Below are 25,619 nucleotides of genomic sequence, written 5' to 3'. Positions count from 1 at the left end.
CACAATACAAGGAAAAAGAAAAACACATTTAAGTCTATTCAATTACCGCCAGAGAGAAAACCATTGTCAACATTTTCAAATATCCCCTGTAAGACTTTTCTCTGTAAAATGTTTTATATCCTACTTTTTTTAGTCACTATATTGTACAAACATTTCTTCAAATCTAGAAATACAGATCTAAATCATCTTAATGGCTACACAATATTCCATTGTTCAGATGAATTTATTAGGGTGTCTCTCATGTTTTGCTAATATTAACAATACTGCAATAAACTTCTCTATAAATTCAACTTTGCAGCCAAAGGGAGAAATCACAGTCCTGAGGGTCTGTGCATATTTCCCCACACAGAGGAGACTCTCAAAGGCCCAGCACACAGGAGAGTGACGGGTGAAAGGCATCAGGCAGAAAAGCATGAGGAAGATCTGTGCACTCAAGAAAGGGGTGGGAATTCCCACACCCTGCTTCTATGACTTTCACTGGCACCCTGTATCCCTGTGGCTGCTCCTTTCCCACCGGTGCAGGGGCGGGGGGCAAGCTGATGGCCCTTCAGTGTTGGGCAGGTCTCCCTTCGCCTCCCCTAACGTCTTTTCCTCAGACCAAGCCCTCTCTGCTGAGCTCCCAAACTCCTTAAGAGCTCACTTTGTCCAGCTCCCTTTCTCCTAGAACAGTGCACATCTACGCAGCAGGACTGGGGCTCTCTGGCATGGGGGTGTGGTGTGCAGGTGTTAGAGTATGGGGAGATCTCCTTTGTCAGCTTTGTAACAACAAGAGGAAGATCTCTCAAGGAGGACCCAGGTCTCCATAAAAATAATTCCCTTGAGGATGAGTCCCCTAAAATCTTAAGACACATCTCAGTTGCTATGAGCTGGGCCATCGGGTGACTGGTGGCTTCTGTTTCTTCATCATCTCATGCCAAGCCATGGCATCTGGCCTGTATCTGTTTGACAGGGAATCCCCGGAAGGTACCTCGCTGAAGATAACAACAGCAGCAAGAACAACCAAGGCTGCTTTTTTTCTCACATCCCGGCCCTGAGGCCAGGAGATACCACTACTGCCAGCAGCTTGACCTCATTCCTCTTGGCTGTGGGCGGTGGGTGTGGAGCCCGCAGAGATCTGAGAGCAAGACAGACGCCTAGAACATCGCCAGGCAGCCCAGCCAGGGAGGACCTGGCCTGGCCTCCATCTTGCCAGGGGGTAGGGGCATCAAACTCTTAAAAGGGTTAATGATCCTGATCTCATGACTAAGGCTGAGCAGTCCCCTTTGCAGGACAACACCTGGAGACAATGTGGCCAGCCTGCTTATCATCAAAGTTTCCCACTGTCCTGATGCTACTAGGCTGCGGGCGGCCCCCTCCCCACCCCTCTCCCATCCACAAAGTGACTGTGACCTATTGGAGGTTAATTACAGACTCCAAGTTCAAATGAGAAAGGAAAAAAACAATAACAACAACTAAACACAGCTGATTTAAGTGGGCACAGAGGGCCTGCTCTGTGAAACAGGCAGTCAGGTATCCTCCCGTGGCCTGCAGAAGAACCATTTGATACTCATGGGCCAGGCCTCACAAAGGGGATGGCCCCTGAGCCACATTTCCTTAGCCAACCAGGCCCAGCCTGGTGCCTGGGCTTGCCTTGCCCTCTTTTCATACCCTTCCAACAAATATCCACCTCCTACAGTCCTATGATAAACCAGGTAACCTCCCAGGGATCAGAGGTGGGTAGGATGCTGAATAAGACAACATGGCCCCTGTGCTCAGGTCAGGTTCTGCCTCTTGTTTGGGCTCCACTGAGACTGGCACGGGGCAGAGTCTCTCAGAGGGCCACTTTCCCTGCTGCACCAGTGAAAGCCAGTTCAAACCTGATGGGCTTTCATCTCAGCAGGCCAGGTGCCTTGCTCCTCAGCTATGAGGTAGAGAAGAGGGGCCAAGGCTGGCTTGGGATGGGAGCTAGAAGGGGAAGCTAAGCTGTTCCAGGAGGACAAGTAAAGAAGGACACGGGAGGAAGGAGGGGGAGACAAAACTCGGCAACTCCAAGGCCAATAGAAATGACTCCTGCCTTAAAGCTTTGCCTGCCCATCCAAAAGCACTCATCAACTGACACCCAACCATACAGTGTGAGTGCAGGGCATAACAAGGCCTGGCCTGACCAGCAGGGTCAACGCTTTGGCCCCCTTAGCCCCCTTTGCCAGGAGCCAGGCATCCTGATCGAAACGCTGGCCTCCTTGGTGTCCTGCCAGGGCAGAGATGCCCAGCTCCAGGAGTCTGGCAGCCACACGCTGAAGTTTCTCACTGGGGCTGAGACATGGGGACATGATGAGGCAGCAGAGATGAGGACCTAGGGTATGCTACCTATGTCAGGGGAGACTATGTCGTTGGGTTTGCAGAGGTGTCCCCTGCTGGAGTGGCATAGGGGTACTCAGCACAGACACACAGTTTCCCTGGGTTTTACCTGTACTTGTGTCACAGGCCAGAGACATCTAGAGATGGCACAGGCAAGACACAGAGGAGGTACTGCTTAACAGAGGAAAGAGTAGCAGCTGAGGACAGAGCAGTTCAGGTCTTTGTCCCAGTGTCCTGATTTTCCAGCTGTCTGCCCTTAGGTAAGTGGTTTAGCCTCTCTGGGCCTCAGCTGACTCATCTATAAACTATGCTCTATCTATTTCAGAGGACTAGAGTAAGAGAAAGCTCTCTATGGAAGAATGAAAGGCTTCTAACCATTATCATCTCTTTGGCAGCTGGGGGTTGAGGTAGGGACAAAGCAGAGATGACAATCCTGGAAGGCCATTACCATTTGCACAAACTCTCTTTAATCTCCCCACTGGGGAAAGCTGGGCTAGGACTAAGTCTTGAGCCCTGGCCCAGAGAACCCTCTGTGGAGAGGGACTGCTTTTAAACTACTAGGTTGCCCCTTGCTGGAGGATTAGGAGGAGGGGATCCCAGAGTCCCTGTCCTCTTTAGGATGGGCTTGTACTTCCCACCTCTTCAGCCTGGCTGGAGAAAGTTGTTTGTGAAGCTCTGGGTCATGGGAAATGCAGGGGAAAGGGAGGCAGCTTATACACTGGGCAAGAATGGCTTCTCAAACTGGGATACAAAGCAAGCCTCTTTCTGAAGGATCTGCCAAATTCATTAGTAAGGCAAAGCAGCAACTTTGTATTAAAGCAAACAGATGTATGATGGAGTACAATGTCAAGTTCATGTGAATTTTTAAGATAAAATAAAAATACAAGAATTCAAAGACATGTTGGATCAGGGGAAAGTTCTTAGCTGGACTGATACAGGTAAGGATAAGGCCCATGTGCAGATACCCTAATGTGTACAGGGGGCCTCAGGCTGCTAGAGGGTCCGATTTCTTCCCTGCAAGTCCATCTACAGGGATAGAGAGTCCTGGCCTACGCACTCTGGGGTTTGAGAGGGCTGAGATATGGTCCTGTTTGTCCCAGCTAGTGAGAGAGGGAGCTGGAAAGAATTCACCCCAAAACGTATGACTGCCTGGATATTCAGTCACTGGCTCAAATATAACATGAGAGAAACTAGTTTCCCCTGTCTTCTCTCCCTATATTGTTCCTGGGTTCCCTCTTTCAGTCACCTTGTCATCTGTGACAACTCTCTCTTGACTCCCCGCAAAGATCAAGATCATTAACCTTCCACCAAGCCTTTTACCCTCTTAGCCCGTCTTTGTCTGCCAGGCCCTGGTTCTGGCTCTATTGCGCCACCTACCCCTAGTACCACTACACTAGCAGTGGATAAGGGGCAGAGTCACTTCTATGTGCCTCTGGCCATTCAGGAATCTTCCTTGGCTCCATGATGTCTGTAGAATAAAGGCCACCTGCCTTCCTTGGCTGGCAGCCAGGGCCCCTGGGGCAAGCTTACTGGGTCAGTGAACAGGCCCCCTTCCCATACATACCTCTCTGGTTTCGCCCGGCCACTTCCCTTCAGGACATATATTCTAGGCAGACCAAAACCACTGGCTGTTCCCCAAACATGCCTGTATTCTGCCTCCCTCAATGCCCCTTCACTCTCATGCCATTCCCCACACAAAGGCACGGTCGAGAGTGTCAGACATGCCTCAAAGTGGTCTCCGTTTGCACTCTGGCTCTGTCTGATATCTTGTATAACCTCTATGAGCCTTTAGTTCCTTGTCTGTAAAACAGGGACAATCTCACCCACTTAGGATTGTGGAGAGAATTAAATGGGGGTGATGTATGTCAAGAACTTATAGCACAGTACCTGAAACAGAGAGAACTCAATAACTGGCAGCTCTTGTTAATACTAAATCCCTCATGATCTCCTCAGATGCCACCTTCCTATAACTCACGCAGCCAGAAGCAATCTCTGCCTCACACAGACTTCCTGAGTGTTTCTCCTGCCCTATTTGGGGCTTCCTATCTCAGAGCTAACCAGGTTTTTTAGACTGTGGGGACCTTGGGGCTGAGAGCATTGCTATATTCCTGGCATCTGGCACTAACTAGGTACTCACTGATCACTGGCTGAACAAATGAATTAATGATGTAAGGCTGGACTGTGACTGATGTGTGCCTCACAGTGGCCTAGATCGAGACTGCTGCAAACACTCAGGGGAGGGTGAGGCCTCTTGGCAGCTAATTCCAGGGCCCTTTTCCACCCAATGCTCCTCCCAACTCAGCTCTCCCCCTCTTTCTCTGCCCAAGTAGGCATCTGCCCAGGATAGCAGAGGAGGCGATAAAGTCAGGGTCTCACTGAAGGACTACCCTTGCTCAGCCCATTAGGTGCCCAACCGCTGAGGAGCCAGTGGTCAAAGGCAGGAAGCTTGGCCAAGGCAGCCTCTTCCCGTGAGACCCCTCTCCTCAAACAGCAGAGAGGTCAGCAAGGTCTCCATGTACAATGATGAAAGAGCTTGAGAGTGTCCTTCATTTTTTGCTCAAGCATGCATCATGTACTCAGCACAGATCAGGCACTGAGGGTCAAGTTGACATGATCTCGATGGAGGTTCTAGCTGAGTGGGGTCTTGCCCATACAGTGGCATGGGTACTGTGATGGGGGGAGACACTCGGGGAAAGCACAGAGGATACACCTTACCCTCCTGCCTCACCTTGGGGACAGCGAGGGCTCTGTGAGGAAGCGAAGCCTATGCTGGGCCTGAAGGGTGACAAGAGTTGGCCAAGTGAAGGGAAACAGTGCTCTAGGCAAAAGGAAAAAGATTCAGAGGATGGTGGTGCGAGACCACAGTGCACTCAAGAAACTAAGAGAAATCCCATCTGACTGGGTGGCCACGTGGGAGGTGGGAGACAAGGCTGCAGTGGTTGGGTGAGGGGCAGTGCCTCCAGAAGCTGTTGCTCTCATTCTTTCCCAGTGGTTGCCAAACCCTTCACCTTATTGGTGTGTGAACTCTCTCTGGGCCTCGGTTTCCCTATCTGTATAGTGAAGGGATTGAACCATGAGCTCAGATCCAGCCATGCCTGACTATACCAGAAGTTAGAGAAAAGTCTGTTTTAGGTAAATCTAAACTTACCAGCCTGACATTCAGAAAACCCACTGTTTCGCCCCATTGGTCTCTCCCTCTTATACACCACGGGCAGCGTATCTTCAGGATTGCACTTTATTTCCCAAATGCCCTGTTCCCCACTTCTGCTCAAGAGGTTTCCTCAGCCTGAATGTCCAGCCCTTTAGATCTCCTTCCATTCTCCAGACCCACTTCAGCCCACCTCCTCCAGAAAGCCTCCCAGATTACTCTGACGGGAATGAGTCTCTCCTATCCATTCTGGATCAGCCCTTGTCAGGGTCAGCCTGGCAACTGCAATTAGGTCTGTCCACAGGACCAGAAAACTACCCAGATTGGTGCTAGATCTAGCCGGGCTCTCTGGAGCCCCAGGATGGTTCTGGCTACGCCTCTTGATCACAGTAACCTCAGTCGCCCCAGGAACTGCCTGTTGGTGCAGCCTCAAGGCCGTCCTCCTGTGTCAGTTCTCTATGGCTCTATTTGCACCTTATAGCCACAGTCACACTGCAAGCTCCTTGTAAAGGCAGGGATGCAAGTGCTCATCTTTGTAACCCCTAAACCCCAGCCAGAAAGGAAATATCTGACCAGTTCATGTGATGGGAGGAGCTGCTCCAACAAGAAGACAGAGCGTCCTCTGCCTCTGGGGCACAGACTATGGAAGAGCCCAGAGCCAGGTAGACTGTGCATGGTGAGGCAGGGCAGGGGGCAGACTTGAGCTAAGATCCTATCCTGCCACTAACTCATGGCTGGCTCACAGGCAAGTCATGGCCTCTTCCTGCCTCGGTTTTCTCATCTGTAAAGTGGAGACGATAAAATAATACCTGTACTTTATAAAATCAGTACTGACACGTAATAAGTACTCAGTAAGTGATAGCTCCCTCCCTCCCTGTCCCACTTGCCCATGCAAGTAGGCATGGCCATATTCCTACTCCTTGGAAGGCCCTTTCTTGCTCTGGTGAATTCCTACTCACCATGCAGGCTCAGCTCAAACGTCACTTCCTCTGTGAAGCTCTCCCTACACCCTCCCAGAACAAACCATTCCTCTCCTCACCATACGTGGCCCATATCTCTGGCCTTACCCTTGATTCTAGTCATAGGTATTTGTATGAGGATCTGCCTCAGATCCTGAGGGTAGCACCTATGATTTATTCACACAATAAGAGCTCAATGCTTGCAGAATGGAGTACACAAAGATGAGCAAAAGCACACGCAGTTTGTATAGTTACGATGTGGCCAGAACCTGGAAATTTTGCTAAATGGATGGTTATACCAGGGCTGGGCTAGAGGTTAACAGGAAGGATATGCTGCCACTCACCTCTGCTAAGTTATATATGGTGGATATGGGCTCAGAAATAGTGGGAAAACAATGGAATCACGGTTCTGATGGGTCCCAGGTCTCAAGTTTTGGCAAAGCTTTGCCAGTGTTTAAAAAAAAAACCCATCTCCTCTCTTCTTTATGCCAACTGTCCCTCAGGTCAGCTTTGTGGGTCAGAGAGTGAGAGAAGGCCTAGAAAGGTGAGTGGGGCTGACCAGGCATGGGCAGCCCCTCCAGGAAGCCCACTGAAGCCAGGGTTGGGGCCTGCCCATGCTGGGGTGGTACCTTTCCCCCCATATAATCCTTACTGGCACTGCCCTAAGGTCAGGGCTGCTCTGATTTGTCCCTGAACCTTCTGGCACTAAGGGCAAAGGGCAGTAACAGGAATCACTTGGGGATTCCTGCCAATATCTGAGTCTAAGGGCCTCTGCTTCCCAAGAAGTTTCTTCTTCCACCAGCAGCTCACAGAGCTCATACAGCCTGGGGGGAGGAGGGGCTCAGATTATACTGGTAAGGGAGACTATTCCCTCTGTTTGCAGCCCAAAGCACTTAGTCCAATTTTACTATCTCAGACCTACTGGCCATTCTATTCCCTTACCCCAGGTGATTCACTGCCCTATACTAGCCTCACTGCTGTGCCAATCTGAAAGACTAGATAGAGCTCTCTGTCCCCTTGTCCTCCCCCACCCCCTTACTGAGTGCCCAGGATCTGGGCTGAGGACCAATGAGTCCTGGTCTGTAAAGTGCTTTGAGCTCTCAGGATGAAAGACTGCTGGGAAGTACAAAGTTACTCTCTGCTTGTTGTTACTGTTCCTAATGAACCCTGAGGTGCCAGGGAGCCTGAGCAGAGTGTGAGCCACAGGCTGAGCCCTGGAGTGGCAGGGGGATTGCTTCAGGTGCCTGGCTCAGCAGGGTCAGCCAGGGGCCAAGGCCAGAGGTGGAGGCTGCCAAAAGCAACCGACAGATGTGGCTCAGCCACATGCACATGGGCATATCACCACCTCTGGCCTGGCCCCGGACAGCCTGAAGACTGGGAGTTTGTCCTGGAAGTCTGGGCACTACTTTTACCAGAGACAGGAGATGAGGAAGACCTCATAAGGATTTTCTGTGCCTATTCAAATGAGATGTGTCTAGAGCTCTAAACTAGTGATGGTAATCCACCTTCATATTCCAGAACACCCCAGTGAAGACGAAGCCTGCCTCCTGCCCTCCTGAGGTGGCTACAGCTTCCCAATTCATAGGGGAGCTCCAACAAAGGGGACTTTCCCATCAAACACTGACTAGTCTTGGAGGGGGGAGGGGCACACAAAAAAGGCCAGTAACTTGGAATCCAATTTCAAAGTTATTCTTTAAAACAACACAGACACCTTCAGGGGTTGTCACTTTCTTTGAGACCAGCTCCCCCGCCCCTCCCACACACACCCCAAACCCTAATCTCATAGCTCTCCTCCTCTCAGAATTCCCAGAGACACTGGGCCTGAGGCCTCACTGAGCCTCTCTGCTTGGCATGGAGAAGGTGAGAGTTGAGAGCAGAGTGTATTTCCAGAGACCCAGAGAGGGAGGTCAGTGTCAAGGTCACACAGGAGCAGAGCAGGAGTGGACCCTATATGAGTGGGGTTATGACCTACTCTTAACACTGCTGTCAAGGCTGGCAAGGCTATGCCAGCCACCTCCCCTCAAATCTCCTGAGATAAGGGAAAGTGGAGGATAGGGGGGAACCCAGACCCAGGTAGGGATACAGGGCGTCAGGTGAACTCTGAGTCATGGAGCAGAGTATGCACCTGCAGTTCGGCCCCACCCAGCACCCTGTGCTGAGGCAGAGGAAAAGCCCATTTCCTCACGCTGTCCTGGGGTATGTGGAGAGGAGGAGATGGGGAAGCCAATTCACCAATGTCACCTTCTCTCTCCTTCCTCTCTCCCTCCCACATTCTAGATTCCCTCTCCCATCTAAGCTGAAGATTTTAGTGGATAATTTGCTCTCACATTCTCACATGTCTGCACCTCCCACATGTGGTCCTGCCCTGGCTAAGACCCGTCTCCAGGTGCCCAGTCCATGTTCTCCCTGGCTGGGGTGCTCTGAGCATGCAATGAGAGGACCCTGAAGCCTCAGGGGGCTGGAGGGGAGCTGTGAGAGATGCCTCCAGCTCTGTAGGCCACTGTTGGCTTCAGCATCCATAGTACCAGGTTTGAAATCCCATCCCCCTACTTACATACAGGGATTTTATACTGTTGCTTCTCACTGACATAATGCTTTCTCCTATATCTTATCAGATCATGACACTTCCCTATTCCCTCCCCACTTCAGAACTTCACAGGTCTCCAAAATCCCTCTAGCCCAGGCCTTGCGTCTACTTGGTATCTGCTCACCTGTCAGCTCCCTGAAAAAAAAGGCTTTTGGGAAGAGCTGGCTGCCCAGGGAAGCAGAAAACAAAAGGAAGCAGAAAAGAAAACGCATAAAGAAAGATTATAATTAGACATGAAGAAGGACTTTCTCATTCAGGTAGAAGGTGCTGGAAGAAATCATTGAGAGGCCTGTGGAATCTCCTACTTGTAGCCTGTCCCACCTGTGCCCCAGTGCGTACTCTACCCTTGACAGCAGGCTGCTCATTTCCCTGGCACTATTGATTCCCACCTGATGAAGCCCACCAAGTGGCTTGCTACCAGCTCAGCTCCTGCAACTTTGACATTGGGGGGTGCCTTTACCTAGCCAGCCTGCCAAGTGCCCACAGTAGGATGTGTATGAGGAGCGGGGGAAAAGAGGGGTGGCTGACTAAGCCAAACCTATGAATTTTGATCCTGAAAATAGGCATCTGAATTCCTTCAGGTCTCAGATTGGGAGGTCATCCCACGCCACATTGACCCAGTATAAGCTGACCCACATACTGCTCAGTGTCCCTTTCCTTGGGGGGGGGGGGGGGCTCGTGGACATACTCGCCCAACAGAAATGGACAAAGAGGCTTCCTTACTAAGGAAGAAAACACAGCCCTGGCCTTTAAATTCTCTTACGTCCTCTGTCTACTAGGCTGAAGGTATTGTTGGTTCCTAGGCTCTTCCCAATCAAGAGACCTCAGAGGTTACCTTGTTACCCCCCTTCTGTTTTTACACAGAAATTCATTAAAGGAAAGACATTTGGTCAAATTTTCAACCACAACCGAAACCTCCCAACTCCCAGCCCCGTGCCTTTTCGAAGACATTTTAATGTTGTGGAATCCCAGTGAGAGGAACAGAGATCCAGCAAAATGGGCGGGCGGTATTGTCCAGAGAACGCTGATTTGAAGCCCCCAAGACCTATCTCAGGAACTTACTTTGTGACTTCAACTTCAGTCAGCCTCAGTTGCTCCCTCTGTAAAATGGTGCTAGGACTCGCTGCCCCAGATTTGTTACATGGAAATGAAGCATTTGAACATGCCTAGCCTGCTGCTTAGTAGAAAACAGGCATTAAAAAAAACGCTGACGAAGGTTAATGAAGTGAGAACCCAACCGTACCCCAACAACGCGAGCCTGAATCTGCAGAGGTGGACCTGGACTCCTAGCTTATCCTTGACAAGTCCAAGACCAGCTCATTGAGTGGGGGCCCTTCCTCCTTCACCCTAAAGCTGCCCACTGAGGACACCAAAGTGGGTCTCAGCACAGGCTCTGATCACCTAGAACATCTTCTCACCTCCCTCCTTGGGGACAAACCCCAAAAGTCCCAGGGAATCACTCCCGAAGACCACAGGGTCTGAGGTCTGGTACGGTTCTCATGGAAGTATCTATCACAGAAGCGCGGCTCCCTACTCTCTGGGGCTCCCCCGCGGGACAGGGCATCCCCTTTGGGTCTCTGGAGATGGCAGGCGCTGCTGCCCTAGCTCCAATGGCTGAGCAGAACTCAAGGAGGTGTGGCACATGGGTGGGAGCGAGCCTGGAGCATACTCCAGGAAGGGAAGGCAGTGACAGCTCCCGAGCGCTCCGCCGCCGCGCCAGGCCCCGCGTCTGCTTGTCCGCTCTCTTTCCTACCAGCTCCATTCTGCTGCTCGCTCTGGGGTCTTCACCTGCAGGCTGGTACCAGAGGGCAGTGCCTCATTCCCGCCCCCTCCGCCCGTCCGGTGGCCGGGGAACAGGCGCGCACAGCCACACACCGGCTCTGGTGCGCAGTCTGTTGCCTGCCCCGCCACAGCAACTGGCTCGCCCGCAGGCACTCACGCCCCTCGATGTCTGTCATATCCGCGGCTCACACAGTCCCAGACTCACCCGCACAGCGCAGGGGGCGGGTGAGCAGGCGGCAGGTTTCCCCCTGCGAAAAGGGGTTTATGTGCGCTCCGAGGTACCCTACCTTTCTCCTGAGGGTCGGACTCCCACTCCCGCTTCCTCCCCTCTGGGTGCTTCTTGCCGCGGCCTCGGCCCTTCTTCCCGGACTCCGACATTCTGCTAGGGGTTCCCGACAGTGGGACGGATGCAAGGCGGGTAGACTGGAACGGCCTCCGCTCTCTAGAGCCGAGCTGCGCCCCCGCTGCCTGCAGCCCCAGTGCCCGAGCGCGCGCCTGTCTTATAGGCGGTCACACCCTCCGGGGGAGGGGAGCGGCGGCCTTAACTCTTCCCCTTCCGCGCACCCGCTGCCTTCGTCCCCCCTCCCTACCCGTTCAGGCTGGAGGGGGGTTGCGGGCGGCCCAGCTCTGAGTCCTGGACCCCCTCCCCGGGCCCACCGAGTGAGTGAGGCCGGACCACGTCCTAGCAGAGCGCCACAGACCTCCTCGCCAGAGAGGGGGCTCGAGCGGGACTGGGGGCCTGAGCCGTGATCGGGGAAGGGGGGGGAGTAGAGATCCCGCAGCGAGGGCCAGGCTAAGGACAGCATGGGGGTGGGGAGACAGAGAGAGGAGGGCCCAGGAAGGGACTGAAATGAAGCCCACTGGCCAGCCCAGCGGGATAGGAAGCACTCTTGCTCCCTGCAGTCTCCTCCACTGCCTCGTGTCCATTCCCTCCCCACGACCTTACAGGGACTTTGCCCGTGCCTCCTCATCCTTGACAGTCTGACTTCAACCCCATGGGATGCCACCATCTGGGGGAATACCTTTTATGCAGCCACCACTTATGTTTGATTGCAGGGGTCTATGACCCAGGAACCCCTCCCAGCTGGGGGCGGGGGGTGGGGGGGCTGTAGCCTGAGGGAGACCCGGGTGCCCCAGGTGGCTTGTAGCCTCCCTCCCACACACACTCTGATAGTCCAGGCTGCCAGCATCAGCTGGTTTCTCTCTTCAAGGCCCGTGGAAGTGAATTCAGACACTGACACCGACCCCAAGAACCACGCCTCCCAGAAGCCACTGGACAAGGGCTGCCAAAAAGGACAGCGTCTTGCCTCCTGCTTGGGTGTGGTGCTGAAAGGGTTACATAGCAAAGGCTCTCCCTCTTCTGGCTCCCAGAAAGCGGAGCCTGCGGTTTGCCTGCCTCTTTCAGCCTGAGGTGTCCCCTTACAGCCATCCCAACTGGAATCCGAGTCAAAGATCATCTCAGCCAGTCCTCTGCCTCCTCAGGAGAGGGTCCCAAGGCTTCTCTGGACAGCATCTTCCTTAGGAGAGCTAGGAGCAGCCTAGGACTCTGAGTCAAAGCTAGGGACTCTGGGGCTCCACGACTACCTGGGGGCCTGACCAGACTTTGAGGCTGAACTGTGGATGGACACGGAAAGAGAGAAAATGGAGGTGATGTCCATGCAGAGGACTGATCTCTGGTGCTCTTGGGGCCTCAAGCCTGCCCCATCTAGGGCCAGCTCTGGGGAGACCAAGTTTAAGAGATATGCCTCCTCCCACATCCCAACTGAGGCATAGTGAATTTTACCTCCATTCACGTGAGGGGTCCTGGGCAAAGCCAGAGCCAGAGTCTCACTTCTGTTCTAACTCCCTATTCATTCAGCTTCCAAAATGGCATTCATATCTACCCTACCTCAGCCATCCAGGCTGCCTCAGTTTACTTCCTCCTCCTGTCCCACAGACTCTGGTCTCCCTGCTTGAAGTCTTGTCTGATCAGTTTTGACCTCCTCAAGGCCATCAGAAGGAGCTTTTCTCAAACTTAAACCAGGTTACTTCACTCACTATTGCCCATGGGTAAAACTCAAGCTCCTTATTCGAGTCCAAAGCCCTATTCCATTGGGCCCCAGTTCATAACTTTCTAGCCCCTAATCCTAGGCCACATTTACCTATAAGCCACACATACCATGCTGCCTCCTCTTCATTTATTTGCACATACTAATCTCTCTGCCCAGAATGGCCTTCCCCCTTCTCAGCCTGGCCAACCTCTCCATTTATTCATTTAGCAAATATATAGTAAGGCTTAATTGTGTTTCAGGCACAGTGCTATGTGCTGGGGATTGCCATGAGCAAGACAGACATGGGACTGCTTACATGAACATTACAGTCTTGGTGGGGATGGACAAATAACTAATTATACAAACAATGAATTAATTAAAATTTGTGTTAAATTTTAAGGAAACATAGTCATTAAACAAACATTTTTCTGTGTTGGCATATAGGTTGATAGAGGAAACAGACTATAGCGAGGGAAGGCTTCCCCTAGAAAATACTTAAACTGGGATTCGAGGCATCAGTAGGAGTTGGCTGGACTAAAGGGAGCTGGGGAAGGACATTCCTGATGGAAGCAACAGCATATTCAATAGCTGTGGGGCAAGAAGGAGCTTTTGTGCTTTTGCAAAACCAAAAGATGGTCAGTGTGCTGAGGGGTGAGTGGGTGTGAGTGTGTGTGAGTGTATGTGTGTCTGTACTTGGGGTGTGTGGGGTGGCACATATGTGTGAAAGGAGCTTAGAGAGGAGGCACGTGGAACATTGCAGGCCCAGTATAGACACTGGAGTTTATCCTAAGAGCAATGGTCTGTGACTAAAGGCTTTTAACCAGTGTCTGTGAGGGGCGAGAGAGGGCCATGACTATATCCTCTGTTTCCTGAGTACTTTTTATGTGTCTCTATAAGAAAACATCACTTTGTATTGTTTTTAGTTTTCACCTCTGTCACTCCACTAGTGTCAGGCCCCTCTAGAGCTGAGAGCCCTGGCACATGGAAAGTGGTCAGTACCTTCCTGTGGGACAGATGAGTAGATGAGTGACTCCATCCTGTTAGCAAAGAATGGCCCAGGGCAGCAGCAAGACAAAAATGGCTCCAAGTGGGAGCCTGTAGCCAGCTGAAGACAACTTCTCCTGGGTAAAGCTCTCCTGGAGTCCAAGACTGCTCAAGGCTTGATATGAGTCAGAAAGGCTATGGCTCATAGGAGCCATGAGCATGCTGCATGGGCTGGGGTACCAAGACACAGCATGAGGGAAGTGGAGCTTGAAGAAGGTCTTTGAGGATGGAAAAGATTTTGATGGAGGTGGGGTGCAGGCAAGGGGTTCCGATGGGTGAGATACGGCTGACCTAGGGGAAGCATTGTCTCACTCATGAGACAGTGAGCAGACCAGGTGATGTTAGGAAACTCAGGGAGCTACTAATAATTAACATAGCAAACACTGGATACTTAGTGCGTGCCAAGCTCCTTATACGTGTTATTTTTTGTCACCCCCACAGTACCCTTCTCGGTAGGTTCAGTCATTATCTCAGTGTTACAGTAGAGGGAACAAAACCAGGGATAATGTGATTACTTATTCAAAATCAACAGTAGCTGGGAAGCTGCAAAGTGGGGACTCACGCCACAGCCACCGTTCACTGGGGCCCTGCTCTTCAGCATCACACTACACTGCTGTGCACAGAGATACACTTGGATTGCCAGGCTGAGGCTTTTGGACTTTATTTAGTAAATAAAGAGAATTCACTGATGATTTTTTGAGGAAGAGAGTGACATGTGCATTGGAAAAATTAATCTGACTAGAGTGCGTAGGGTGGATAGAAAGGAGAACATAGTAGATACAAGGGAATCACTTAAGCAGGTCAATCTTAAGTATTTCTTTAGAGCTTACTAAGTGCCAGAACCTGAACATTGTGAGGGTCAGGTCAGGAGGGCCCGAACTAAGGAGGGAAGGCAGTGAATATAGGAGCTAACATTATATTATTAATATATGATTTTTTTATAATACTTTGACATAAGTCTACTATTATTCGCATTTTGCAGATGAGGAAGCTGAGACACAGAGAGGTGAAATGATTTTTATTTGTCCAAGTCAAACAACTAGTGCTGTTGGGGACCAAGATCCCAGACTCTTAAGCATGGCTCCATGATGTTGCTCAAGATGTGGAGAGGGAGAGAAAGCAGAGAAAAAGCCTTTTTAAGGCCAACCACTGGCCCCAGGACCTGAACAATCCCTACAGCCCTGTGAAGGATGCTCAGCGCCCAGGTCACAGGCAGGTAAAGGGAGCCACATGGCAGCACGAGGCATGCCGGCAGGGCTCCTGCTAGCCTGCCCTCCCTTCTCCTGCAGCAAAGACTGCTCGAGGAAGGACAGCTGGCACTTGGAGCACCCCCAGCTTGGACCAGGGCTCTTGCCAGGAGCCTGAAAATGACCCTAAAAGCAGGACCTGTTGCTGTGGGAACTCCTTCCTCTTACCACAGATTGTGTAATGGCCTGCACGGTCTCATGTGGGAGAGGAGCCGAACCTGGGGATGACCCAGAGACCACATCATCCAGAGGAGAAGCCTCTCCCCTATCCCTGTTTCACAATGGGACACTCATAGTAACGTAACAAGTTAATTCAATTCCTTTACGAAGCAAAACACAATGTTTAACTGGCTAACAAACTTCTTTTTTCCTTTTTAACATTTTCATCTCTACTTTGAGGCTGTGCCATGGGCAAACTTTGAAGTTTGGGAAAGTTTAGACTTGTTTGAGTCATGTGCAAAAATGCCTTTGAGTAAAAAGGGGGGAAAACAACTACACTACCCCTTCCCCCACTTGAGACCTTGGGGCTCCAAGAGGATTGCCTATAAAATTCTCCAGAAAAGGGGTTTTGGGGACAAGCCCCTGACCTTGGATTCACTGCCTGGTGGAGAGAGTCAGTGACCTCAGGCCAGGGAGAACCTGCAGCAGCTCCTTAGGCCTACCTCCAGCACCAGGAAAGGGCACCCCTGACCCAGCCCTGAGCCATGGCATGTTTGCTGGGGAGTTAGAAGTCCTCAGAGAAGATGAGGCTAACCTTACCTTCAGCCACCCCATTTTAGTGCTTCCAAGTCATGAGGCTCCTCTCCCTCACTCCCCACCCAGGGAGGCTGCCAGAGGAGAAAATAGATTGAGGTGCCACTCCCTGCAGGACCAGAGAAATCATCACTCATTGTGGGGAATTATGCAAGGTCTGGGAAGCTCCGTTACCCCTGTGACTCGGATGTGGTGGGATCCTGGCTGGAGCATGGCATGCCCTGAGGAGAGGAGCACATGGGGGACAGTTCCCCGCTCATCAGGCCCAGAGAACGCCTCTCCCCAGAGCTGTTACCCGGCTGCAGCTTGAGCATCCCTGTAAACCAGGACGGAGTTCTCTCTCATACAACTTCACTCATGACTCTACCTCCCTCAGACAGCCTGCAGAGAATGGGGCAGACAAAAAGAAGGGGGGTTGCATGATGTGAACCAAAAGGGGGGTTGCATGGTGTGGACCATCAGTTAGATGTTAGGACACCTGGGCTTGAACCCAGTTTTGCTCCTGAGATTAAATTAGTCTAAGCAGATCCTTTCCACTCCAGGAACTCAGTCTACAAAATAGGCCTCTGCTTTCCAGCTCAGGAAGATCACAAGAATCAGGTGGTTGAAGGAGTAAGGGACTCAAGATTACTGTGGAAAAGCACTTGATTGCCAGGTGAGACTGAGTCTGGAGACACAAACAGAGCTGTAAACCCTGGTTTTCCCCCTTAGAATTGTGCCTACCTACTCAACATATATACTCGTTCACATCTCAGTGCATGAACTTCCCTGAGCCCTGACACTGCAAAGACCGAGATCAGTCAGCCTTACCAGGCTCCAAACCAGTCCTCCATTCATTTGTGATCTTCCAGAAATGAGGACAGTGCTAAGACATTGGCTCATGCTTCCCTGCCATGCCCTTTTAACTAGATCCCCTTTCCCTTTGCTCCCATGGGACAGAGGTCAGCTGTCCTAGAGCCTGAGCTGAGCCCTAGCTTTGGGAGCTGCCACCTTTGTCTCCACTCCCACCATTAGGAGACTCCTCTTGCCTCAGCCCACCCAGTCCCAAACATAGAAAATTCATGTTCCCTGCTCAGGAGTTTAGTCTTTCTCCTTCATTTCAGATCCCCCTGGGAGTGAGAAGGAAGTGGAAGGGAAGGGGCAGCCCATCCCAGGAGTAGCCCCAGGACACACTGAGAGGGACCGAGAGTGAAAGCACTGGCCAAAGACAGGGTAGGGAGCCTCCCCTGGCTCCAGGGGCCGGGAGAAGAAAGCAGAGGCTGCAACGGGAGAGCAAACCAGGGGAGAGGTGAGGCAACAGGCAGGCCTGGGCAGAACTGGAAGTAGGATGGGGAGAGAAAGTGAGAAACCGGAGCAGCCGCAGTGGTGGTGGGGGGGGGGGGTGGCAGGAGTGCGAGTGAGATGACAAAGAACAGAGGCAGCAGGGAGGCAGGCCAGGAGTTAATTCCAGTGTCCCCAGGGACCTGCTAGGTGCCCTTGGGCAAGTCCCTTTCCCTCTCTGGCATGCCTCCGAAATGGAAAATGAAAGGTTGGACTAGATGATCTTGATAGGTCCACCCATCTGAGGAATCTCAGGGTTCCAAGCTTGCCTGCAAGAGGAGAGAGGGCTGGGAGGAGACGAGTGAGTGGCCCTTAGCCCCACGGAGTGGAAGAGATGTCATTGGTCCACAGGTCCTTCTCCTAGCTCCACGTTGTCCCTCAGCCCTTTCCTTCTGTGGCCTCTTGGCCTGGCAGAAGCCCTAAATTGTTGTCTGTGAGCCCCTCTATTAGGCTGGCAGAAAGCCTGAGGCATGCGTGTCAGGTGAATAAGCGGGCATGGATGCCTGCTCCAGCCTTTTCCAGGGCCTAGCCGTGGAGTAAATTGCCCCATCTGCTTGGAGATACCTAAGAGACTCCAGCACTTTATCTTATGTGACCCAGAGCCACAATTCTCCCTGGGCTGAGAGGTGGGAGCCTGTCTACCTTTCCCGGGGCTGGGGGGTGATTCAGCCCTTCTGCCTGCCTCTCTCTTCAAGCTAACTGCATAATTACACACCAATAATGCTAACTGGCACTTACACACTGAGTCCTGTTTAAGTACATAATTTATTTATGTAATGACATAATGACTTGTTTGTTGGCCTGGGGGCCGTGGGGACCATGCACAAGGGTTTAGCTACTGTCTACACCACCCTGGGGACACAGTGACTGCTTGGATCAGCAACCTAAGGGAGCTCTGTTTCCCATAAACAGTTGTCCCTTGCCTAGTAGGTCCTGCTCTAGTGTGGCAGGGTAATGAGGGGCCAGCCCACTATATGGAATTTGCTTATATCTCTCTATCCACTCTGGGAGGTCAGGCTAAAAGGGCCAGGGCCCATTCCCATCCCCTTGAGGACCAAGAGGGCTCCGCTAGAAGGTTGTAGTCCCTTTCTAAGCAGAAGGAGACAATTCAAAGCAGGCTGGCAAATTTTGAGACTCCTGGGTCACCACCCAAAGAAACAAGAGGCCTTGCCCAATATAGGCATTTATGAGCCTGGAGGCAAAAAATTCTCTTCTCTCTCTAAGCCCTGCCCAGCCTAGCCCTACCCAACCCAGCCCTGCCACCCTAGCCTTGGCTGCTCCTGGGACCACAGCCCAGCTTCCCTGGCCTGGTCTGGGTGCTGGTTCTTACGCTAGACAGCCCTCTTGGGACTTAAGGGACAGCCTCACAGATGCTAATTTCACAGTGGCTGTGGCAGGCCTCAAGGACCCTGAAGACTCAACTCTAGCTCTGTTCTTTTCCTCTTCACTACCCCAAACCACCCCTTTCCTTGTCTTCAGAGCCCCCTTTCATAGCTTATGAAAGTTCTATAACTAGCTTCAAAATAAAAACCACCAGAATTTTAGGCTTTTAGCTTTGGAGCACCCTGGAGCTATGAATACCATGATTCACCCAGAAGCAGGGTATACACATTCCAAGCAGATAAGATATCAAGATAGGGTCAAGAAACTTTTCTCCTTTCAGCTCGGCCAGTTTCTCTCTGGTGGTATCTGGGGTACATTTTCTCTTTGGGCCTTAATGTTTACCTGTGGACCAAGGGAAACCACAGTACTCTCCAAGGGCCACTTTAGCAATAAAACTTCCAAGAAGAGCTCTGAGTCTCTAAATATGTCCCCAACTCTGAGAACTTCATCCCTTGCCATCAATTGTTGCTCCTGCAATTGACCCTGGAGCAGCCTCTCTCCCACCTTTGGAAGGTTCACCACCAGTTCCCGAAAACCTTACTCTTGTAAGCCAGCCTGTGGATGTATATGGGGATGCCCGTGGGAACCAGTGCACACATACATGGCCTCAGGAACTGTGCACACCTGCACCTGGACCACTTTGCCCCAGAATTCCTTGCAGTCTTCTTAGAGCTATAGGCCACAGCATCAAGGCAACCTTCCCCCTACCCCCATCATGACAATGATGGTGACTTCGATGGCCCTCTTGGACCCATATTCACCCTTAAATCTGTTTCCTATACCCTGTCCCAGTCATGCCCAGGCTTCTGGTGAATCTGACTCCCTTTCCCACCCACTCTGAAACAGTGGGTTCTGAGAACTGTGGTCAGTGAGTGCCTACCACAAGCCTTTGTCTAATTACCCACATTGTTCTAGGTTCTGACTGATGTCCAGCCAAGTGCTTCCTTTATGTAACTTTATACTGTCTTCCCTCCTAAATCAGCCTATACCTCCAATACCACTAACCAACCCCTAGTCCCTGGGGTTCACCTAGCAGCCAGTGGCTTCAGCAGCTCAGCTGCCTGAGGGGTTCCCATTAGAGCCTTGGCACCTTCTCCTTTGCCTGGCCTTTGCCTGCTCCTTAGTGTCAGACTTGCTCACTTAGCACCTGCTCTGTGGTAGGCATGGTGCTGGGCACTGCAGGATGCAAAGGTTCTATCTAAAGGAGGGACAGCATTTTCACGGCACCTTATGGATAATTTCCTGAGAGGATCAGAGTAAATATCCCGGATGTTCCTTGAGGAGAGAGTTAGTGTGACATGGGGTGGTCAGTCAAAGTGCGCTTCCTATAAAAGGAAGGGGAAGACTCCAATGAGCAGAAAAGGCTGGAGGTGGGGTTTGTGAGGTGGGGATGGGAGTATGAAGGTCAGAGGAAGGTGCACTGACAAAAGGGAAACTGTGGTGCCTCAAACCCCATACCTGTGCCTCTGGCCATTTCCCTGTCCCTACCACCTCAGGACCAGGGAGCCCACACATTTGGAGTAGCCTTAAGGCCACCTTAGACAGAGAACTCAACCTCACCTAGAGCTACTTTCCTCTACACATTTTCCAGGGCTCCACGAAGAAGAATGACATGCACATATACATATGTGTATCGGCTTCATAAGCTCTTCTGCCAAATCCCCCAGAATCCTCTTTCTCCCTCTTTCTTCCACTCATACTAGTACACACCTCGAAGCCTCATCCCTTCTAGCATATCCCTCCCATTCATTACATAACTCTGGGATTATTTTTGCCCAGAGGTATGAGCTACATTTCTGCATATTTAAGCTGTCCTTGATTCATTCCTGCCCGTTTCTTAGTTCTGTTTGCCCAGGTGCCCGCCCCACCCACAGGCTCTGAGGCCCCTGGGAACGTGCCCATGTTGGGCTCAGCTTGCCTCACAGCTACGGGAGGCTCCACTCCTGGTCCAAAGGAGTGGACACAGAGATACTGGGGCCCCACCTCACGTAGGTCCTAGACCATGGTGGGCCCTGGGGCCGGTTACACTGGAATCACAAAAATTCTGATACTTTCCATTGCTCTTCATTCTTTCCTTCCAGTGAACCTTGACCCTTGTATCTCCTAATTTTTTCCACCCTCGTGGTTGCATCCTGGTGCTATGGCCCCAGGGTACAGCTCCAATAATTCAAGGGGGAAGGGGCAGAGGGAGGAAAGACAAAATGCTAATTAATGGTTTGCTTTCTCTTAGGTTCTTACAAATATAATGGCTTAATACAATTACTGAGATGGTTGCAAGGGGGCTCTTGTTGCATTGTAAAATAATTATCTGACAATCATTGCTTTATTTTTAAGAGCTCATTACCAAATAGGCTGTGATCCATTCTCCAGTCTTCTCTCCTGCTGTGGAAGCAGAGACGAGGTAGACAATGGGGCGGGGAGCTTTTCCACTCAAGGTCACTGGTTGAAATGAGGATTCAGCTCAGCAGTTTCCAGTTACTTTGAGGTGCCAGCAGGCGCCAGCTGAGCTACTGAGGCTTGACAAGCTTGGTGTTGGCCAGGCCCCCCAGGTCCTGGACACATTACAGTGGCGTCTATACAGGTCTCAAGGGAGGACATTGAACTTCCCAGGAGAGGGTGCCACCCGAATTTTGCCAGCACTATCACCTCCACACACATATCCTATGCACTGAAGGCCCTGTCACATGCTACACAGTAACACGTGCCAGGCTGTGCTGCCTGCTCTACACATATTGTCTCATAACAACTCTGAGTATTGTTATCCGATTTATAAGCAGCAGAATTACATAGCTTAAAAGTTTATGAAAGACTGTGCTAAATTCTAGATGACCATCTCGTTAAAATGCAAGGATCACGGTAACATTTCTTTTGTAAAAGATAAGATAGGAATATAGGTAATGCTTTCTTGGAGATATGGAACAGCCCAGAAAAGGCACACGAGGAGGGACTGACAAAGTGGGTTCAGAGAATAATTAACATTCCTGTTTGACCTACATAAAAGTCTCATGTAGGGAGTCCTGAGAGATAAGCCTGGGCAAAGAGGATGCGAATCAGTTGGCTTAAGAGTTCTTGGAGCTCATGCCAAGGAAATGAGAGGACATAGAAAGTTTCTGAGCAAGGAAGTGACCCAACCCAAGTTCTCCTCTTGGAGGCTCATCTGGCAGCAATGTGGTGCAGGGCAGAATAGAGCCTGGAGGCAGCAAGATTGATCAGCACTACATTTTCCACAATGGGCAGCAGCCACCTGCTACCGACTCACTGGGGTGCTTGCTACAAATGAGTACTAATCCCATCCAATATATTCTGAATTAGTCTCTGGGGTGGGGCCAGACTTGGTCTTTGGTCTGATGCAGACGGTCTATGAAACACACTTTGGGAAAATGTCCTAGAGAATCCAGCCCCCACTGCTCAGCTTGGCAGTTAAAGCTTCTTGTAACTTGTCCTCACCATTTTTTGCCCCTTATAATTGTATTTTTTAAAGGTAATTGAGATGTAGTTCGCATACCATAAAAGTGACCCATTTAAAGTGTGCAATCCACTGTTTTTGGTATATTCAGTTATGCAACTATTATTATAAGCAATTTTAGAACATTTTTATCACCCCAAAAGAAACTCTGTACTCTTAGCTCCCCCTTTTTCCTTTCTCCTGCAGCTCTAAGCAATCACTGTTTTCCTTTCTGTCTATAGATTTGGAATTATACAACATATGGTCTTTTTATGACTAGCTTTCTTCACTTAACATACTGTTTTCAAGGTTCATCCATGTTGTAGAATGTATCAGTACTTCATTTTTTTTTACAGGTGAATAATATTCCATTATATGGCTATACCACATATTTACATATTCATCACTTGGTGAACATTTGGGTTGTTTCTATTTATGGCTATTATCAATAATATTTCTATGAGCATTTGTGTTTTTGTAAAGCAAGTTTTTTGTGTGGATATATGTTTTAATTTATCCTGAGTATATATCTACCTGAGAGTGAGACTGCTGGGTCATCTGGTAATTTTGTTTAACCTTTTGAGAAACTGCCAGACTATTTTCCAAAGCGGCTGTATCATTTTATATTCCCATCAGCATTTATGAGGCTTCTAATTTCTCCACATCCTTGTCGACACTTGTTACTTACATTTTTTGATGTTAGCTATCCTAGTAGGTGTAAATTGGTTTCTCATTGTGTGTTTTTTAAAAGGAGCTTTATTGAGATATAATTCATATACCACACAGTTCATCCATTTATACAATTCAATGTTTTTTGGAATATTACATTATTTCATTGTGGGTTTGGTTTGCATTTCCATGTTGCAAATAATGTTGAGCATCTTTTCTTGTGCATATTGGTTATTTGCATATCTTCTTTGGAGATATGTCTATTAAGGTTCTTTGCTCATTTTTAATTAGGTGATTTATCTTTTTTATGATTGAATTGTAAGAATTCTTTATATATTATAGATGCAAGTCCCTTATCTGATATATGGCTTGCAAAAATTTTCTCCAAGTCTAAGGGTGGTTGTCTTTCACTTTCTTGATGTTCTTTGAAGCACATAAATTTTTAATTTTGTTGAATTCAATATCTATTTTTTCTTCAGTTGCTTATACTTTTTGGTATCATACCATAGAAACCATTACCTAATCCAAGGTCAGAAAGACTTAAACCCATTTTTTCTTCTAAGAGTTTTATATTTTTAGTTCTCATTTTAGCTTTTGACCTATGTTGAGTTAATTTTTGTATGTGGTGTGAGGTATCCTTTTGCATGTGGATATTCAGTTGTCCCAGTACCATTGCTACAGAGACTACAATTGCATTTTCATCAGTTCCTCTCAGTGATTCTTATGTGGACCACAGTCTGAGAACCACTAAATTAGAGGATATAGAACTAGGTGAGACAATGGGGGTCATAACAAGAATTGAGATAAAAGGATGGATGAAAGATATAGGGATTTACAAAATGGTAACACAAGGTGACAGAGTGGCTATAGTGACCTACAAAAGTCCAAAGATAATACCATGATTACACTTTTTCTTTGTGTACCCTTTTACAGCTTAAAATGTGTTTCCACATACTTGGTTTCATTCAGTCATCTTAGCGAGGTAGAGAGGGCATTATCATCTCCATATAACAGATGAGGAAAATGAAGGTCCAAGATGTGGTTAGTAAGTCGCCTGGACAAGCCTTACAATTCTGAACATTAGTGACTAGAAAACTGATAAAAATTAGGAAAATAGGGGAAAGAGTTGCTTGAGCTGTTTAGACAAGTTGGACTTGGGCTGCCAGCATACCATGCTTAGCAGATATCTGAAAATGCAGCGCTAGAGACAACTCAAGAGATCTAGGTTGAAGATAGGGTTGGAAGAGAGTCACTGTTAAAGTGCATCATTAAAGTCATCAGGGCAGGCAAGCCCTCCAGAAAGAAAGTGCAGAGAGAAAAAAGAAGGGCTGAAGCAGAGGCTCATGGGAAGAGGCCTGTATTTAGAGGTCAGGAAAAAATCACCAGTGGACTTGACCAGGAAGGATCAAAAGAACGGATAGGAAAGGAGGTAGAAGAATTTTCTGAGAATAGGGTGGGTCGACTAGTAGAAAACACTGAATAAGTAGCTAGGAGTGTGAAAACTTCCAAAAGGTAGGGAATATATGAGCAAAGGGAGCTAAGAAGGAATATCACATATCAGTGATCTGAAGAGCTGGCCATTGGATCACACTTCATGCTTGATGGGATTGTGTTTTTTGTAGGAAACCCTTCCTGAACTATTTTTGTAAAGCAAATAATCACTTCTAATATCTGTTTCCCTTTCTCTCAGAGAGAATTTTCACATAAAAGTTTTGTTTGAAGCCAGCTACGCCTGCCTGTGGAAGGGAGCATGTGCTTCTGAAATGTTTACCCTCCCAAGAGCAGAGGAGCCAGGCCAGGTTAATCTATATATAACCCATCTGAATATAGAGTAAGCAGGTAATTCTGTGAGTTTTGAGTTTATATTCAGAGTCAGGGAAATGGCAGCTATAATGTCACTAATCTTATTCACTCCATAACCCCCTAAGCCCCAGATAGTCCTGTGTTACTAAGAACAAGAGGTACTTGCCAGGGACCTGGTCCTTATGTATAGCTTGTATGCATTAGCTGTTTGAGGAAACAATTTGGACTGTTCTCTGAATTACTGCAGCTAAGTGATACTCTGGATAGAGGAGGGGCCATAGGAGGTGAAAAGATGAAAGATGCAATGTTAGAATGATCAAGCATGTGGAGAATGGTACAGGATACTCTCTTATTCCACATCTTAGGCCTTATGGTTTAGTTTGTATCAGGGTAGAGGTGGGGAGTGAATTACATGACTAAATGACTAGCTTTGTGAAAGTTTAATTCAATTGAGCAGGATTCTCTGAGCATCTGGTATACCCAAACTAAGCCCAGTGGGAGATATGATGATATTGAAAATAATCCCAGTCTTGAGGAGCCTGCAATTGTCATACTAACAGACAAAAGATGTGGTTTCTTGCATATGCTTGCATGCAAAATTGAATTATAATACAGAGGTCTAAAAGAGAAGCAATGATTATACACCATGGAATACCAGGTAACCACTTTAATGACAAATATGTTGGCTATGTTGATCTACAAAGCTTGTGAACAAAATACAGCAATTAAACAAGGCAGAAACCACACCAGAGGCAGCTGTGTGGGGTTCTCAACCAAAATCATAAGACTTTGAGCAGTAAGGATTTACCTGTTTGGTATTCCATAGTGTTCTTCCTATAAAATTGCTTAGGTTCATAATAAAAATAAGTGGTCTAGGAAACAAGTGCTATAGAACTGTGGAGGATAAAGTGGTCATGGAAAAATGAGACAACAACTGGTGGACATTGATGGATGGGTAAAATTCACCCAAACCAAAGAGGGTGGGGAACATTCCAGAGAGAATAGCATATGCAAGAGTTCAGAGGCAGGAATGTGTAGATTGTAACAAGGCATAGTGAGGAATCCAGTTTAGCTTGGAAAAGTAGATGTAGATCCTGATGTGAAGGCTTACA

General features: G+C 49.3%; 1 protein-coding gene across 10 annotated transcripts in view; it reads right to left on the bottom strand.

The window, feature by feature from the left end:
• The window catches only part of NRG2 (neuregulin 2), a 162,112-nt gene that overhangs the window by 38,354 nt on the left and 98,139 nt on the right, over positions 1-25,619 (bottom strand). The window contains exon 1 of one of the 10 annotated variants that reach the window (XM_016166349.2): positions 11,101-11,758. The exons of the other annotated variants lie outside the window; for them this stretch is intronic. Within the exon in view, the coding sequence (XP_016021835.1) occupies positions 11,101-11,191 (91 nt within the window). The 5' untranslated portion in view covers positions 11,192-11,758. Of the gene's footprint in view, positions 1-11,100; positions 11,759-25,619 lie in introns of those variants that run through there. 10 annotated transcript variants of the gene reach the window in all.

The sequence above is a fragment of the Rousettus aegyptiacus genome, unplaced genomic scaffold (assembly GCF_014176215.1).
Source record: "Rousettus aegyptiacus isolate mRouAeg1 unplaced genomic scaffold, mRouAeg1.p scaffold_m13_p_7, whole genome shotgun sequence".
NCBI lineage: Eukaryota > Metazoa > Chordata > Mammalia > Chiroptera > Pteropodidae > Rousettus > Rousettus aegyptiacus.
Note: the sequence above shows the minus strand (reverse complement) of the source record. Positions and strands in the feature narration are given on the sequence as shown.